This window comes from Panthera tigris, chromosome A1 (genome assembly GCF_018350195.1).
Source record: "Panthera tigris isolate Pti1 chromosome A1, P.tigris_Pti1_mat1.1, whole genome shotgun sequence".
Classification (NCBI taxonomy): Eukaryota; Metazoa; Chordata; class Mammalia; order Carnivora; family Felidae; genus Panthera; species Panthera tigris.
The window spans coordinates 189,205,790-189,224,436 of record NC_056660.1 but is presented as its reverse complement, the minus strand read 5'-3'; the positions used below and the strand labels follow the sequence as shown (position 1 = coordinate 189,224,436).

At 44.2% G+C, this 18,647-nt stretch overlaps 1 protein-coding gene across 1 annotated transcript in view; it reads right to left on the bottom strand.

The window, feature by feature from the left end:
• ADAM19 (ADAM metallopeptidase domain 19) overlaps positions 1-16,734 on the bottom strand; it is an 81,179-nt gene extending 64,445 nt beyond the window's left edge. Inside the window, exons 1-3 of the mRNA XM_042993687.1 lie at positions 16,529-16,734; positions 13,452-13,537; positions 8,855-8,925 (exon numbers count right to left, since the gene is read on the bottom strand). Coding sequence (XP_042849621.1) covers positions 8,855-8,925; positions 13,452-13,537; positions 16,529-16,595 — 224 coding nt within the window. The 5' untranslated portion in view covers positions 16,596-16,734. The remainder of the gene's footprint in view (positions 1-8,854; positions 8,926-13,451; positions 13,538-16,528) is intronic.
• Between the last annotated feature and the right edge of the window lie 1,913 nt (positions 16,735-18,647).

Sequence of the window (18,647 nt, the reverse complement as noted above, 5' to 3'; positions counted from 1 at the left end):
AAAAAAGCAAATTACAGAATAATATATAGAGTATGATCTCATTTATTTTGAAACTCTATTTCTTGTGTAATTTTTTTCTAGAATTTTATTATCAACGTTTTCAAACACTCCAAAACTTGCTTGTGTAAATTTTTTTAATGATTTGATGATTGTCCATGCTATATTTCCAACTGAAAAAAATTTATAAAACTGAGGATGTCGTATAACCCTACTTGGGTAAATTTACATGGAAATTTACAAAGGGCTTTAAAAAAAATCTATGTGAGATACTAAGTTCAGCATCAATGTGCACACGCTGGATGCCGGCTATCGTTGTGACCTTAAGGTAAACAGCCTGATGGTAAAGGGATCCTTAGACTCAAGAATCAACTCCTGACTTCCTCCAAGTGCAGTACTTCCCTTTGCTCTGACAAGGGTCCATCTAAGGCCAACAGGGCAGCTGACAGCTTCCTCCCATTCATTTTACCCCGTGCTCCTGCTGAAGGGCCGCCAGGAGAAATAAGCTTGAGACAAAAGAAAACCATGGACATCCTTCCTGGCTACACAGGCAGCCCTGGCTGTGGATCCCTGGAAGGAGATAGAGCCGGAACCGGCAAACAAATCCTGACCTCCGTATCGGACAGTTCAGGGTTTTGCCAAGGGAGTGGCTGGGCACTGATTCTGCAGGCACAGAAAAGAGGTACAGTTTGGCTGGCTAGAGAACCCTACAAAGCTGTATTCTTGAGACACAGTTAGGTCAAACTGGGCATGCCTGGAGAGCAGAAGTGAATTTCCTCTCAGGGGCAATGGGTTCTAAGGTCAACTCCTCCAAATTACATTTGGAAACCAACCCAGGGGAATTCCCTCTTACTTCATTCTTAACTGTTTTTCCGACCCTGAGAATTACAAATAATAGCGACTATTTATTACACTTTCATGGTGCACCAGGCCTTGTGCACATCCTCTAAGAGCATTACGTTATTGAACTCACACAACATCCAGCGAGGTGGCCACTATTATTAGCCCCATTAAGTGGATGAGAAAACTGAGACTCAACAAGCTTACGTCATCAGTGGGTGCAAAGAGCCAAGCTCTAAATCCATACCATACACTGAAATCCAGATCCTAATCAAGGCCTAGGACAGACAGAAGGAAAGGGAAGAGGGAAGGTAGAATGGGGAAGTAATGCCAGTTCTAACTGAGATAGAGCATATCGAGCAAGGGCAAGGCATCTGAGAAGCAATACAAGGCCATGGCTAAGAGCCTGGGCTTTGAAATCAAACAGATCTAGCTTCACATCCTGGCTCTGCCCTTCCAACCCAGGTGACCTTGAGCAAGTCACACTGTTCCGTGTCTCAAGGTCTCTATCTGCCAAATAAGGCTAATATAGGTACCTACACCTCAGAGTTGTGAGGATTCACTTAGATGAACCATATAGAGACCTCTGAACAGTGCCTGCTATGTAAGCATCTTTTACATGGTAACAGCTATAATTACCATGGTTGTTGACACCATTATTAATATCTGACCATCATTCCTCAGCCAGAAGTTACCTGAAGGCAGACTGAGCATCAGAGGACATGACCTGGAACTTAGGAAATGCTGATAAGTAATAACCACACAACACTATTTCTCAATATGTTTTTCTCTTGTCGCTTCATGCATGAAGACAGTCACAGGGGCCATGTGCAATACTATGCCTTATCAAGGCACTTTAGAAAACATTTGTTCTTGACTTTGCATGAATGAAAGTTAGTGTGTATTGAAACCTGCTTGTTATGTGCTAGGCACTGTATTGAGCACCTCCTAATACATTACCACTAAACCTCATGAGCCCTGGGTATTCATTTCCTGTGGTTGCTGTATATTACCATAAACTTGGTGGCTTTAAACATTACAGGAAATTTTTCTTTCCCGATTCTGGAGGCCAGAAGAATGAAATCCGTCTTACATGGGAACTGTAGAGGAAATCCATCTCAGTCTACAAAGCTACAGTTGGAAACAACATCTCCAACAGGACCACTGAGCCAAAATCAAGGTGACAACAGGACTGCACTCCCCCTGGGAGATTCCATTCCTTGCCCCATCAAGCTTCCAGTGGCTGCCTGCATTCCATGGCTTGTGGCCACGTTACTCCAGTCTCTACCTCCATGGTTATACACTGCCTTCTCCTGTCTACGATCAAGTCTCCCTCTGCCTCCCTCTTATAAATGTATTTGTGATTTCACTGAGGGCCCCCTAGATAATCCAGGATAATCTCCCCTTCTCAAGATCTTTAACTTAATCGCATTTACAAAGACTCTTTTTTTGCCATATAAAGTAACATAGTCTCATGTTCCCAGGATTAGAATGTGAATATCCTGGGGTGGGGAGCAATTTTCAATTTACCCCACCCTGCAATGAAGGTATTAATATCTATTTTCTATGCATGTGGTAGAATATAGTAAGAGGCAGATGGTTCTGAGTTTGGCTCCTGGCTCTGCCTGACATTGGGTAAATTACTTAAACATCCTTACACTTGAGTTTCCTTATTCATAAAATATGAATAACAATAATACCTCCTTCAAAAGGTTGCCATGAGGATTAAATAAAACAGTGTGTGAAGTGTCTCTGCACAGTGACTGGCTCTCAGCACATGCTCACCAAGGACTGAGTATTATTATGAATATAAATAAAGAAAATATTCAGAAGACAGGTGACTTGCCAAAGGCCACCTAACCGGGAAGTGTCAGTGCCTGGAACTGAATCTGGGTCTCTGTGGCACCAAAGCCTGAGTCTGTTCTACTCTATGGATTATGATGTTCTGGGTGTATGGGCTCACTCGCGGCCTTCAGAATCAACACTTCTAGGTTATTTCAATTCCAGATGCTCCCCGATACTCTCTTCTGGCAACTGTATAGCTACCTCCCTTCAGATCAGCTCTCCTAATTACTGAAACTGAATTTATGCAACAGACCCTAAGAAAGCAGTATCAAGTCTCCAGTGATTTAGAAATAATAAAGACGCTGCTTATGTGAGAATTTGGCTTGCAAAAAGATCACATCAGATTGGCTGGCGATCCATTCGGTCTGCAACTCTAGGGGTTCTGGGCAACGTGGGACTTGTAGATGAAATCCATCTCCATCTACAAAGCTACAACTGGAAACTACATCTCCAGCAGGACCACAGGTGTCTCTGGGGCAAGGTTCCTAGTGTAGTACTTGGAATTTGTATCCGCTTCTGCCTTCGCTGCCTCAGAGTCAACGCAGCAGGGTTAATTGAGTTCCTGGTACTTCAGAAAACATTTGAAGAAGACTGCAGACACTTACAGGCAGCTCTCATCAAATTCTGGTGTCCCCGCCCATCCACTCAACCATTTCCTCGGCACCAGCTTCCTTCAGTTATTCAGTCTCAGCTGTGGGGAATGGGGAGCCCAGCTGCATGCCGGTTTGGAAAAACATTTTGAATACTTTAGATCTGCCAAATACTTGGTTAAAGAACGATATCCTCTAATTTCTTAAGCCATGTGTATTTTAAGTGAAATGTAATCCATATGTCTGTTGACTCATTTAAATGCAACTCAGTGAAGCATGGTTTACCAAGCGGACTGGGATAGCATCTAAGCCTTTCTTAAGCTGGTCTTTGATCCAGGGAAATTGAAGTTTGCCAACAACAAATGAAGCTCATGACAATAGAGGGTCAGACAGAGCTGTCCTTTATCCTAGATAAGATGTTAAAGTCTACTCTCAATTCAAAAGGAAGCTGGGAAGGTGGAGAGAGCAGAGAGCACAGTGGCTTAGGTGTATTCAGGGTTTTGGTCTGGATCAGCTATATATTTCTCCCAGGCCTCCTTGTAAGGGAAGTGTGGCACTAAGAGGTTCTTAACTAATCCAGCCTGTCTCTTACTGAAAAACTCCTTTCCTGATTGCTAATTCTCCCCTTCTCCAACCCTCCAGTATTATATAATTCAAATAGAATTGAGGGGAAAAAGGAGAAAACTAGGGCACTAGATCACTCCATTAGCAGTGAATGTTAATTTTCCAGGTTGTCACCTCTTTCCCAAGCCAAAATCTAAATCTTATCATCATTTGGACTCAAGGAAAGACAGTATACCGAGGAAATTAAGAGTTCCAGAATGTGCTCAAGAGACCAGCAGGGAGACAGACATGGCCAAAGGTCCTCTGGGCAGAGTGCCCACTAGTTGAGCTACTCATGTGTTTTTGAAGGTGACCTTGTAACCTAGTGATCCTGCCCTTGGGTGCAACCCAATGAGCATCGAGCATCCTGCAAGCTGATTCAACAGTTCAGTGGGCTCTCCTCTTGGGAAAAAGTGCAGAAAGGAGAAGGGGGTGAACCAAAGCCTACATGTCCTGGAGGTGTTCATCTCCCTAGATGCTTACAGCTAAGGAAGAGTCCATTTGATTTCAGCAAACAGATTTTTGTCCAATACAGTTTCTGGGTTGATGAGGCAGTCCTCAGGGTATGGGGGAAATTATATGCAGAAAAAATATTACGGATTTATGACTCAAAATTTTGGGTTGTGAAAATAACAGCCTATAATTTCTTCCCTGTTGTTTCACTTTTCCTGTTTATGTTGCCTAAACGGTGAGTCCTGAGCTAGAAGTTCAAACTCTACTCCAAGGTCTGTGGTTTTGGGGCACTTGCTTTTATCCCACTGCCTTATTTTCAAGGATGTTTCTTTAACTGGAGAGCAAACTCCCTAAGGAAGGGACTCATTTTCCATTTTTCTACTTACACCACATCCTTTAAATATGCAGTGAAGGAAAAAGCTCTTAGAGCCCAATGGGGACAAAATCCCCATTTTACAGATGAGAAAATTGAGGCCCAGGAGAGCCAATTGGCTTGTTGTTCACCTCTACATCATGTGTCTCTGAGCTCAGTACTCTCTCCACCAGACCACTATGCCTTAATCGCAAGTAAGATTCTCTTAATAATAGCTATGCACCAACATTTGCAAATCATGTGTGAGTTAATGTAAAAGAACAAAATATACACTTTATTGGAGTAGAGTACTACTTCAGACATACAGTTAAATCTAAATAAACAAGCATGGAACAATGTATATAGTATAATCTCATTTCTGCTCCTCCCTCCCCAACAAAAATAGCAGCCGGTATATGTGCTTCTGTGCAACTGTGTTTATGCATATCTGTGCGCGTGTTCTCACACACACAGAAAAGGTCCTGGGTAGGCCCACCAAAGAGTGGATTCACCTTGAGCCTGTGAGGCTCTCGTTCCTTAACTTACCATATTTTGGTATTGCTAAATGTTTTACAATGAGCACGTATTGCTTTTGCAATTAAAAAACCATGAGCAAGAAATAATAGTAGCTGCCATTTACTGAGTATGGAATATAAGCCAGGCACAATGCTGGGCCCTTTACACATACCATCTCATTTCATCCTCCCTATGGCTCATGGCACAGCACTATCATCATACCCTGGATAGGGAAACTGAGACTTAAAGAGAATACGCAGTTAGTTAAGTAGCAGAGCCAGGATCTGAACCCAGAACTGTCGAACATGAAACCCATATTGTGGTTAGCCCTACAATGTCACTCCTTTTCACCTGCACTCTATAAAAGATGTGTGTCTCCCATGGGCATACAGCCATTTATCCTGAGTTGCTTCACAGCAGGAAAAGGCTGCCAGTTGTGACGTTATTGAACTAAGGCAACTCGCAGTGTCTGAGCTGAAAGACTGTTTGCTACACCCCGACTCTCCCGGCCCACCCCCTGCTCCTCCATCCCCACCATTCTTGGAAATCTCTCCATGTGTGAATTCCATTAAAGGCCTGCTCACTGCTATTTTGGGCCATGCATTAGCACATGGGCTTTGACTTGATGGGAGAAGGCCAGACACCTCAGGATGATGAAAAATAAATTAGAAATGTCCTCTCCCTTCCCTCAGAATCCCAGAAGCCCTTGCCCACAGTCCTTGCCCTGGGAGGCCTCAGAATCCAATATGTGGGGAAATGTATGGGGATGGAGGAAGCCTTCATAACCTATCAGGATTTAAACTTGGGTGTTGCTTCTCCTTGGAATTGTCATCTCTTAGCTGTCCACATGGCTCACTTCCTCACCTCCTTTAGGTCTTCACCCCAATATGAAAACACCACCAAAGCCTTTTCTGACCGCCATTCTGAAAAGCACCTCCCTCCTGACCCCTCCTGCCTCCCCCAACTTTGTTTCCTCCATAGCACTTGTCATCGGACATACCACAGTTTACTTGTTTACTTGTGTACTGTTCTTGCCACTAGAATATAAGCTCCGTAGGGCAGAACTGTTCTGTTCACCCAGCCATGTCCCCAGTACCAACACCGGTGCCTGCAATGCTGCAGGTACATAATAGATGCATGACAGTGAATGAATCGGTGGGGGAAATGAAGAACCAGAGACCTGGTGAGAAGTCACCAGGCATAGGGCCTAGCTTCCCCTCAAATATCACAGGATTACAAAAACTTTAACACAGCAATTTGAAAAATCAGAAAAGCATCATTCCCCCACTTCCCCCAGCTCCCCTCCCCCTCCCAGCTGTTTTGAATCCAGATTCACAAGCACCATGAATGAGAAGGCTTTGGGAAATAAACACACTAGGAAGTCGTGTGCAGTTAGAGTTCCGGTTGCTAACACATGTTCAAAAACAAAAAACCCAATTTGGACGAAAATAGCAGGAAGCTGTCCCCTAGGGATACCTGGTGAGGTCATATTGTTTGGCTCTGCTGCTTCCATTTTTGTCAAGCCTCCTGCCTTCTGCCAACTCAAGGAGGCCAGGAACCACATCCAGCACCCCCCCCCGCCCCCACCCCTGCTGTTCACTGGGAAACCAAAGAGATGCCTGGAGCAGCAGACAGTAGAGCTGTGTGCCAGGCTCTCCTCTGGAACCTCTCAGTGTGGGACAATAAAAATCACAACAGTGGTTGATCACCATGTGTTTTATAAGCACTTCACGAGCACCACCTCATTCAGTCCTCACAATCACCCTATGAAGTTAGTCAGCATCACATTCTGCATTTTATAGATAAGGGCACTGAGTTTCCAAAAGTGGCAACAATTTGCCCCAGGTTACACAGCTCGTAAGCCGAACCTGGATTTCTGTGACTCTAGAACCAAGCCAAGAACACAAATTATCCTACTTTCACCTCTCTCATTTACTTGCTGTGTGACCTTAGACAAGTGCCTAACCCTCTCTGATTCAAAGTTTCTACAACCACACATAAGACGGTTGCACTCGGTGTTTTTCTAAGATGTCTTTCTGCTCTAACTTCCAATGACCTCTTGCACAGGTTCCAAAACATGAGGGAAGGATGACTCCTGGGATCCCATTTACCCATGACATCACCCCCATCACTTGTACTACCCAGAGGAAGTTGAAGGCCCAAACGCTTCACTTGGGGCCAAATAGGACAGATGAGGCTCAGGTGGCAATAGCAAATATTCAGACTAGAGCTGGAAGGCTGGGGTCATGGGAAGCTAAAGCAGGCTCCTGAGAGACAGTCAAGAACAGACCCTCTGAAGGCATTTCCTGCAGGACGAAAGGAAGACAATGCAAGGAGAAATCCCAGTCATGCAGAGCCTATGCCTTCTGAGGACACAGCCAGCCAAATCTGCTCCAGGAAAATGGGACAAAAGGAACCCATTCTTGGGGTGGTTTCACTGTAGGAGGAAAGTAGCAAAAATGTTTGAGATGCCCATCTGTTTAGCTTCCCGAAGGCCACCATATATATATATACTGGAGACAGAGGAAAGGTGTGGATGAAGTCCATTACTGTTGCTTAAGGCATACATTTGCCACACTTCCAACACCACTCACCCTTCTTTGCAAGTGTCCAAAGCCCAAATTTGGAATAATTTATATTCTTGCTTTCCACCCAAGCTCAGCAGCCATTCCCATCCTTCTGGATACGGGAAGGTCCCTATCCATCCCTTTCTTGGCAGTGATGCGTTTGATTACTCATCTGCTTCTAGGGGACTCAAGAGGCTGCCAAGAGGAGGCAGGCAGTTCCCTGAGCCATGCAGCCTTATCTGTGAGGTCTGTGAGGCAGAACTGGTTAGTGGGAAAACACCAAAGGCCTCAGCATCCCCCAGCCAAGTGAGCAGAGCTCTCCAGTGTTCAAGCAGATTGGGAATGGTGAAAAAGCAGCCATGCTTTATGTCTATTCACCTGCTCAATAACATGAATCAAGATACAACTGCACTTGATGGCAAATCAATGTGGAAATACTCCTGAGCCAGGCAGCCACCCAAGATGAATGAGGTTAGGAAGATGGAAGAATCAGCCTGATTAAGCCAGGGGACTGCTGACCATGCCCTTATTGGCAGAATCTCAGACTTAGCTGACCCAGAACAGATGGAGCAGCCCGCGTGTGAGGTGCAAAATCCCAGAACACTCCACCCTGCCTCTCTGCTCTCTGCTGTTTTCCTCTAATCTCCTTCACTTCCTGCCATGCGCTGTGCTGGAGCTAGTAAGACAGCTGCCAAAGTCCTCCAGTCCATCCCTCCCTTTGTCTCTCTCTCTCTCTCTCTCTCTCTCTCTCTCTCTCTCACACACACACACACACACACACACAACACACACACACACACACACACACACACACACACACACACACGCCCCTGTGAGCCTGCAGTGAACTCTAAGAGCCCTGGAAATACAACCAGAGGAAATTCAAGGAAGACGTTAAACGGTCCAGTAATTTCACAGCAAATCAAGAGACTGTGGATATGCTGTCTTTGCAAGACATTCCCTACAAAGGAACCACAGATTGAGAGCCTGGGTCATTTAACAAACTGCTTCTTTCCAAAACAATGGCACCTGCATCCGGCGTTGACAGGGAAGTGAATTGTTTCATTTTAGACAAGGAAGAGTCCACTTACTCATTCTTCTTTAGGTCCACGATCAATTCTTGCCCCTCAGCCATTACCCTGAGCTCAGCTTTGAGTGGATGCTAGAAGCAACAACAAAAGAATGTCAGTTCCTAAAAGCAGGGACAAGGCTCCCAGGAAGAGACACAGGATCCAGCACAGTGCTCTCACATTGATCCACAGGAAGTGAACGAGAAAGGGTCAATTGCACTTCCAGCCCAAACATGAAATTACTTCAATCCCCGCAGGACCCAATTCCCCTCCCCCATCCACCTCTCTTCAAACACAAAGGAAAGAAACTTCAAGCTGAGATGTGATGAAAGTGCTCACGTACAGGTCTGGGAAAGGCAAACACACAACAACACAATCTTCAGTGTTGCTCACAATCTTCACATCTGGATTCAAGTGCTAGCTCTGAGCTCTGACACTGTAGTTGTGCCAACCTGGGCGTGTTCCTGAACCTCCCACTAGCTCAGTTTCCTCATTTATAAAATAGAGATAATAATAGTCATCCTTATGGGAACCTTGTAGGGATAAAGTGACATAGTAAATGTAAAAACTTTGTCTCAGGGCCTGGCACACTGAAAGCCCCTGATACATGTTGGCTATTATCTAAAATACCAGGAGAACTCTCTTCATAGTGAGTTCTTATTTTATGTTATTTTGGCTCTTGGTTTGGATGCCCCACTCACCCACCCATTTCAGAGGAGACAACTAGAAAAGCCTCTAACTAAGGTTTTATAAGATGCATTTTAAGCACATAAGAACTTACAGATAGCCAAATTAGCAACACACCCAGAATAAATTATTTGAGATACCATGGCCAATAAGCGCGCACACACACACACACACACACACAAACATGTTCAACATCACTGGTAACTGCTCCCGCCAAAAAATAAAATTTTTTAAAGATACATTTTAAAAAATCACAGTGACAAATATTTTTTAGGACCCATAAATCACAAGGCAGTGGGGCATAATGAAAAATGGGCACTCTCATACCCTACCAGTGAGAATTTAAATTGATACAAACTCACTGGGAAATAATTTGAAAGTTGGACCAAGAGTTTTTGAATGTTTAGACCCTCTGACTCAGTAAAATTCTATATTAAAAGAGCAAATGGGAGCACAAGTAAAGTTTTATATGCAAGGATGCTCATTACCTACAATAATGATTAATGAAATATGACTTGAATGTCCAGTAATAGAATGGTTAAATAAATTATAATCAATCATATGGCAAAACACTAGACAGTCATTAAAAATGACTTTAAATAATTGTTAAACTATCAAGAAAGTACACATGATAATTATTAAGTACACAAAGGCTCAAAACAACACTGTTTATTTTATTTTATTTAAATATGCTTTTGTAGAGAGAAATGTATCAAAAGGTTACCACAGTTACTTCTCAGCAATAGGATCATGGGTTAATTTTATTTTCTTTGCGCATCTTTCCATGTTTTTAGAATTGCTTTTATATTTTATGTGATGGGCTTTTAATCTCTTTTTACCTTATTATCATGGAAAATTTCAAAGAAATTAAAAATTCAAGTCATAATAAACTTCCATGCTTCAACAATTCAACTTAAGGTGGTTGAACTTATTTCAAAGGAAAAAATTATTTATTTGAAATGAGATATTTACATATTTAAACATATCAAAAACAGGACCAAGGGCACCTGAGTAGCTCAGTCAGTTAAGCAGTTAAGCGTCCAACTCACGATCTCACGGTTGTGAGATCAAGCCCTGAGTCAAGCTTCACGCTGACCACATGGAACCTGCTTAGGATTCTCTCTCCCTGTCCTCTCTCTCTCTTTCTGCCCTTCCCCCACTCATGCATATGCTCTCGCTCTCGCTCTCTCTCTCAAAATTAAATAAACTTAAAAAAAAAGAAAAAAAAGGATCAATTCTTTGGTGTGCTTTAAATGCACATTCTCTAAGTTGGGACCAAGGAACTGAGAAACTCTTGAAGTCTTTTTTCAATCCACAGAAGCTCTTGATAGAGTGGAGCTTCTGTCCCTTTTAAGGTTGATCTCAAAGCTTAGTTTCAGCATCTGAGAAAGTGGGCCAACTGCTTTGCCACCTCTGGTTGGGGACCTTCCTCTGCCAAGTACATTCCTCTTCTCATTTGTCCCAAACTGCATCTGCCGTTAGGGTCCTGGGCATCCCTGGGACAGTCACACCACCAAGGGCTCTGATGAGATCTGAACGTTCTGATACAGGAAGCTTGGGCAACCCTGTCCTTTGCTATTTTTGCACTAATTCATCCTATTGACTTCTCTTAAAAAGGGACATTTCAAAATCATGGGGAGAGGAAGCTAGGTGGATGTTTGCACAATAACTTCACTACGGGATCCACATCTCTGTTTCTGATGCCCTGATGCAGCTCTGTTAACACCCATTCTGGTTGCTGATCCTTTGCCACTTTACTCTGGGATGTTCCAGAGCAAGAACCCTACCCAATGACACTAAGCATCAGGACACAGTCCCAAGTGGGCATTTGAGGAAAAGTACACACCAACAGAGCTGTAGCAATTCCCTCATTCAAGGAGTAGACGGCCATGTGACAGTCCAGACAAAAAAGGCAAGTTGACACACATCTAAGCACTGCCACGTCTCCTCCAAAGAGACACAAGCTGCAACATGAGTATGAGTATTTATAAGTGGGCACTCCAAAAATATTTCCCTCTGGTGTGGAAGATGCTCAGACACTGATATTTATACTTCCTGCAGGAAAGGGTTAAAATTCCTTTCTCTTTAGAGGTAGATTAAATAAATAAAATAGGGGCGCCTGGGTGGTTCAGTCGGTTAAACATCCGACTTCGGCTCAGGTCACGATCTCACAGTCCGTGAGTTCGAGCCCCGTGTCGGGCTCTGGGCTGATGGCTCAGAGCCTGGAGCCTGCTTCCAATTCTGTGTCTCCCTCTCTCTCTGCCCCTCCCCCGTTCATGCTCTGTCTCTCTCTGTCTCAAAAATAAATAAAATGTTAAAAAAAATTTTTTTTTAATAAATAAATAAAATAAATATAAATAAATAAATAAACAAACAAATAAATAAATAAGTAAATATATCTTCAGCTCCATAGGGTATCAGAAATCTGTCCTGTGTATGTGCAGCCCCCATACGATCTGGTACGATATTTAGTATACAGTGAATGTTCAATGAATGTTTGATGAATGAATTAATTACATAAATGAGAATAAGAGGCCTGAGTGAAACCTACCTTATACTCTCTCTCTCTCTGACATTCATTCATTTGTTCATTCAATGGATACTTATGGCACAGGGCACTGTGCCGACTAATCCTACAAAATATTTTGACCCAGATTCAGGGCAGACAACGGCTAGGAATAAAGACAGGATCTAGAGCTCCACTTTGTTTCTCAGGCCCTTCCTGAGGATGCTAGGCATCCCACATCTAAAAGGAACACAGAACCTCTACAAAAAGTATCGGATCCCTTCCTTGAGCAATAATGGATAAATTGGACTATCCAAGATCCTGTTTTTTAAAAATAACCTGCTCTAGGATAGCCATCCATCAATCTGTCTAGACTTTCCCTGAAGCTATTTTTAGCCTTTCCTACTTTTTGATGAAATGAATTCCATGCATTTATTGTCTTTAGGATAAAATGTTACTTACTTTCATTTCTCCTAAAATTTTTGCAGGAAGTTCCCTTAATAAATTCAAACTGAAGCATTTTTGGACATGTCTGTATTACGCTAGCCATAACTTCAAGGATTCCAAGCATTTCTCCACCCCCAGCCCCCATTTACCTTTCCAGACTCAAAAGCCACAAAGTCTGAAGTCTTTCCTGCTTTTATATGCTGCCCAATAAATCATGAGCCCAAAGGACCTTATTAACTCTCCCTTCTCCACAGTCCTCTTTCTTCCTATCCCCTCTAAGCCCTATTTTATAAATGAGGAAACCGAAGTTCAGAAAGTAGAAAGTCCCATAGCTGGTTACTGGCACGCAGCAATCATGTCTTACTTTCTAGCCCTTTCATGACTCACTTGAACTATAAAGACCAGAACCACAAAGAATATCCTAGATGTACAGGTCCTCTCTGCATAACAGGATAATATTTTCTGTCTTGCTCCCAATCCCCTTGAGAAAGCCTGTGCATTTTTCTGGTGTTATGGCCCAAGGAGCCCTACTGCATTTTAAGATGTATTTCCCAGTACTAGATTCCTCCCTGACTCTTAAAAATAGCTTGAATTATTATTTTTCTCTTCAAGTAAATTATGTCATCAATAAAATAAAGCATGTATATATAGACAAAATATAGCAATGACAATATTTAATCAATTCCATTTGAGAGATGGTGATTTTTGTGACTATTTGCACTTAGCTTGTGTCAGCATCAATAATTTTCATTTCCTCAACTAATAGCATTTGAAAATGTTCTACAAGTTTGTCATACAATGAAGGAAAGTCCCATCTGGGATTTTCAAAACCAATACACAGAGAGGATGTAGAGTGAGTCAGAAACAGAACTTATAATGATAACTGGGCTTCCAGGAAGATTAAGAAGGTGGCCTGCCACTTCACAGAATGGAGCTGTCAGCTCCTGCCTTTGGAAATAAGATATTTTGGGGTCTTACCTTTTCTTTCGTGGGGTTTTCTGCAACCTTCCACTGAGGTATTATTAGTTCATGCTGCAGCTGGGGGCTGCCTTCCCCGTTTTCTCCTGCCAATACAGGATGCACAACCATTGGTATCCCAGGAGTTTGCACCCTAGCTAAGCTAGGCATGCATTGCCAACTGGAAAGAACACCTTATTGGGTCATTAGGAGACCTGCTGGATGCCAGGCTCTTGGCACTTCCTGAGTCAAGCACTCTGCTAGTTGTTGGCCATATAGTGGTACACAGGGCTTACCAAGGTCTCTGTACTCCCCACAGTTTACTTTCTAGAGGTGAGAGATGCACAATCCACAAATATTCTCAAATGGTCCAACAGGGTCATAGAATAAAGAGACACTGAAGAGGAAGTACCTATTTTAGACAGGATGATCAGCAAAGATGGCATTTAAGATCTGAGAGACCAGAAGGTAGCCATGCAAAGATCTGGGGGAAGAGTGCCCCAGGGAGAGGGGCTAGCAAGAGCAATCAATGGTCATGCGTGAGCAGAAGTGGACTTGGCCCATTTAAGGAGCAAGCAGAAGGTAGAGGTAGAATCTAGTAAATGAGTGGGGAAGTTGGTAGGAGATGTGGTTGATTGGTAGGAGATTTACTAGGTAGAATCTAGTCAATGAGTAGCAAAGTTGGTAGGAGATGTGGTCAGCAAGAGAGCCACAGGTCTGTATCACAGAAGCCATGGAAAGTGTCTGGATTTTATTATAAATAGACTTGGAGGGGCACCTGGGTGGCCCTGGGTTAAGCATCCAACTCTTGATTTCAGCTCAGATCATGATCTCATGGTTCACAAGATGGAGTCCCTAATGGGGCTCTGCACTGACAGTGCAGAGCCTGCTTGGGATTTCTCTCTCTCCTTCTCTCTCTGCCCCTCCCCAACTCACACGTGCACTCACGCTCTCTCTCTCTCTCTCTCTGTCCGTCTCTCTCTCAAAATAAACAGATCAGTAGGCACTGGAGTGTTTAGACACAGAGCAATATGCTCTGTATTCAGTTTTTAAAAGATCATTCTGCCGGCTGGGTGGAGATGGGGGGTATGGTGGGGGAGGGTGTGGGAGTGAGAGTAGAAGCAAGATGGCCAGGCTGGAGACCTGGCGAGTGATGATGGTGGCTCAGACTAAAATGACCTCAGTGGAGAAGAATGAAGTGGTCGGATTCTGGGTATGTTCAGAATCATGGGTCAGATTCAGGCCCATGGGTGATTCCCACTGAGCTTCAGCTTGCTCATCTGTAAAATGAAGACTATGATACCCGCCTGCCTATGTCACAGCGTTGCTGGGGAGAGTCACAGTGAAAGTGCTCCCAGAACCACAAAGCATCCTGGCATTACCTTGAGCTTCCTAATGGCAAGTTTGCATTTGCAGATCACTTCCTACTTTCCAAATCACTATCACCACTTGGTTCTCCTTCATCCTCAAGACAAGATAAGCAGCAGGATTCCCATTTTGAAAAAAAAGGTGAGTTGAAACTTGTTTGAGGAGAGATTTGTTCTAGGCACTGCAGACCTCACTCTTGCAGATAACCTCGATAAACTGGTAGTTTCCCAAAACCTAAACAAATTAGTCTCCACAAGAATAGGTTAAATCCATAGGACTCCTGGGGTGGGGGACCTAGATTTAGGGAGACTCCAAAAATCTATTCTTTCTAAACCAACCACATCAATCACATAGAATACAATGAGTGATATGAAAGATAGCCACAGCTGTTCTGTTAGAGTGGCAAAATTATGAGTGATTGATGTTCCTTTCAGATTACTGATATAATGTATTCTCAATCAAAATATATCTGAAAAAATAATCTCATTAGACTAGCATTAGAATCATCATACTGGTAAAAATCAGAAGCAGTGCATCCATTTACTCATGTTTTCTGAATGCTTAACTATTTACCAAGTACTATGCTAGGTGCTTGATATTCATGGGGAAACCAGAGAGGCATAGTCCCTGCTCCAGTGGCTCTCAGAAGTCTGGATTCTTTGCAACAAAAAGGAATTATACGACATTTAATGGAATATTTAAAGGAATGAAATTATCTTTATGATCGCAAAAAAAAAATGCTGAAAGCAAGACTAAATAATAGAGGAACACAGTATATTTTAAGAAAAATTGTTCAAAACTTGCAAATGAGGCAAAAAGCAAGCAGGATGTCCTTTCAATGTCACACTGGAGCACTATTTAACAGGCCCTCTCATACATCACCAAATTTTTCTAGGGGAATGTACATTTGTTTGACTTTTTTTTTAATTTACAACGAATTAAAAAACCATACTCTGTGAACTTAACATGTTAACTGTAAATTTTTGTCTGGTAGAGAGGCAAATGACTTTAGTATGGGAGAAAGATAACTAAGGATTATGGTTGTTTCCCCGGATGGGGCACTGACCACTTTCACATCTGTCCCAGCACATGATTTCAACAATTCCTGGATACCTGCACCATCCCTGTTCCTCTAATGCTTTCAACCAGCTACACCACCCTACTCGCAGCCTCGTTAATGAATTGAAGGAATCTTTGCCACCCATTCATCCTATATTTGTATGAGTCATGTTTTTAACTTTTTGAAGATTACACTTCTGCGATTTCTTGATTTAATCTATAGTCATTAAAGTCATGTTTTTGCAGAATGTAACGATGTGGCAAACGCTCACACTGTGAAGTGAAGAATGCAAGACACAAAACTGTGCATATGGTACGGTTCCAATTTTATCGATATATATTTATAGGAACACACACACAAAGACTGGAGAAAGGAGGAGAGACTAGGAAAGCAGCGGAAAGAAGCCAAAAGCAGAAAAACAGTGGGAAAAGAGAAAGAGGGAGAGGGAGGCAAGCCAGGGAGAGGACCGGCTGTTTTCTGCCTGCTCTGGGTCTCCCGGACCCCCACCACCTCCCGGGGTGCACAACGTGGGAACAAAGCCCGGGCTCCCAGGCTGGGGGACCGCGGGGGAACAGCCCCGCGGAGTTGCAGGGGGCGACTCCCACGTCCTCCGGCCACCCAGCCCACCCATCTCCATCCTCACCCAGCGCCCTCGCACCCCGCCACTTACTTCTGGTCCACGCCGGCAGGGCGAGCGCCAGCAGGCAGAGCCGGACGGCGCCCACGCCCCCGGGCATGGTGGCAGCGGCCCCTTGCGCGCTCCGCGCTCACAAGCACGCGGCCATGCCAGCCCCCCGGCCAGGCGGCGGCGCGTCAGGAACCCACTGCTCTCCCAGCGCCTCCCAGCCCGGCTCCCAGCCATCGGCGACGACGCTCCGCCCTCAGCTCCGCAGGGCTCCGCCGCGGGGTGGAGGAGGGGACGCGCCCGCCAGGAGGGGGCGGAGGGACCGCGGAGGAGGAGCCTGGGGGACCCCTGGGCAGCCCAGTCGGCTCAGGTAATGGGGACCGGGGGAGGGAGGGTCGGAGCCCGAGGAGGGGCAGGCTTCACGGTGCGCAAGGCCTAGGGAGGGTCGGGGGGCTCGGGCTTCTAGGAGTTAAAACTGGACCCCTGTCTGCACAAGGGTCCGTTTCCTCTGTCCCACACTGTGCTAAGACGTCTTGGGTGACACCCAGAGGCTACTCACCCAGCACCGTGCCCTAGAGGCCGCCACTCTGGGAGGCAGGCTCTGAAAGAGTTAACCGAATCACCGAGCACAAAGAACTAAGTGCTATATGGAGTTGTTTTCTTAGCAGGACACAAATCTAGGAGCCATTCCTCTGACTGGGAGGAGGGGGGTGTCGGAGAGAGGATTCCCAGAAGAGAAGACATCTGAGCTCCGGAGGAGGAGAAATGGAGCACCACGCAGAGAAAACGGAATAGACAAATGTACTAGGGCGGGAAAGCCCACAGGCTGTATTTGGGGAAAAACCGAAATTAGCTATAGTTAGGAGTTAGGCCTTTGGACGGAAATGAAGGGAGATGAGCCTCCAAAATAATAATAAGGACCTCACTTACTGAGGACCTACTCTCTGTTCAAGTAAGAAGAAAAAAAAAAAAGTAACTAAACTGGATACAGCCCTCACTAAGTGCCAGACACTGTCCTCACCACTTTACATACATTAACTTAATTAATTAATTAACTAATCTAGGAAGAGAACTACTTGTATTGTCCTTTAAAATGTGCCAGGGACTCTGCACATCATCTTTCAGTTAGCCCAGTAATACCCTGGGCTAATGCTTATCCTGTTTTAGAGATGGGAAAACTAAATCTGAGGGGCCAAGTAATGTGTGCAAGGTCACACAGCTAATGTCAGAGTCTGGATTCAAGCCCACATGTGTATAACTCCAGAGTCTGATGCAGCATACCTTATTTTATAGATGGGTAACTGATAACCAGAGGGAAGTGGCTTGCCCAAGATCCCTTGGCAAGGTTTGGCAAAGCCTGGTTCTAGAAACCAAGCCTCAGACCTCTTGTCATCTGTTCCTTGACAGCACCTCTTTCTTCAGACCCAGGTTTGTACAACTCAACAAAATACTCTGTATTGGGAAGGTGATGAGTAGGTAGGTCTATCAAAACCATTAGGTACCCGTGGGATAAATAAAGTATATGGTCTTGCCATTGATGTATTTTTTAAGTTTATTTAATTATTGAGTGAGAGAGAATGAAAGCAGGGTAGGGGCAGAGAGAGAGAGGGAGAGAGAGAGAATCCCAAGCAGGCTTTACACTGTCAGTGTGGAGCCCCACTCCAGACTTGATCCCATGAACTGAAAGGCCAGATCAGGACCCAAGCCAAAATCAAGAGTCAGATGCTTAACTGACTGAGCCACCCAAGCACCCCAGCCATTGATGTATTTAGAGGCTATAATCATCTGCTTGAGCTGCCGTAACAAAATACCTCAGACTGGGTGGATTAACACTTTTTTCACAGTTCTGGGGGCTAGAAGTTCAAGATAAAGGTGCTGGCTTGGTTGTTTTCCATAAGATCTTTCTTCCCAGCCTGTAGAAGGCCACCTTCTCACTGAGTCTTCACATGGTGTCTTCTCTCCTTGTGTGAAGAAACCAAGCTCTTCTCTCTTCTCCTTCTTATAAGGACACTAATCCCATCAGGTCAGAGCCCCATCCTTATGATCTCACTTAATCTTTATTACCTCTTTATAGGCCCTGTCTGCAAAGACAGTCACTCTGATAGTTGGGCTTCAGCATATGAATTTGACAGAGACACAGTTCAGTCCTTAATATTCTTTCCTT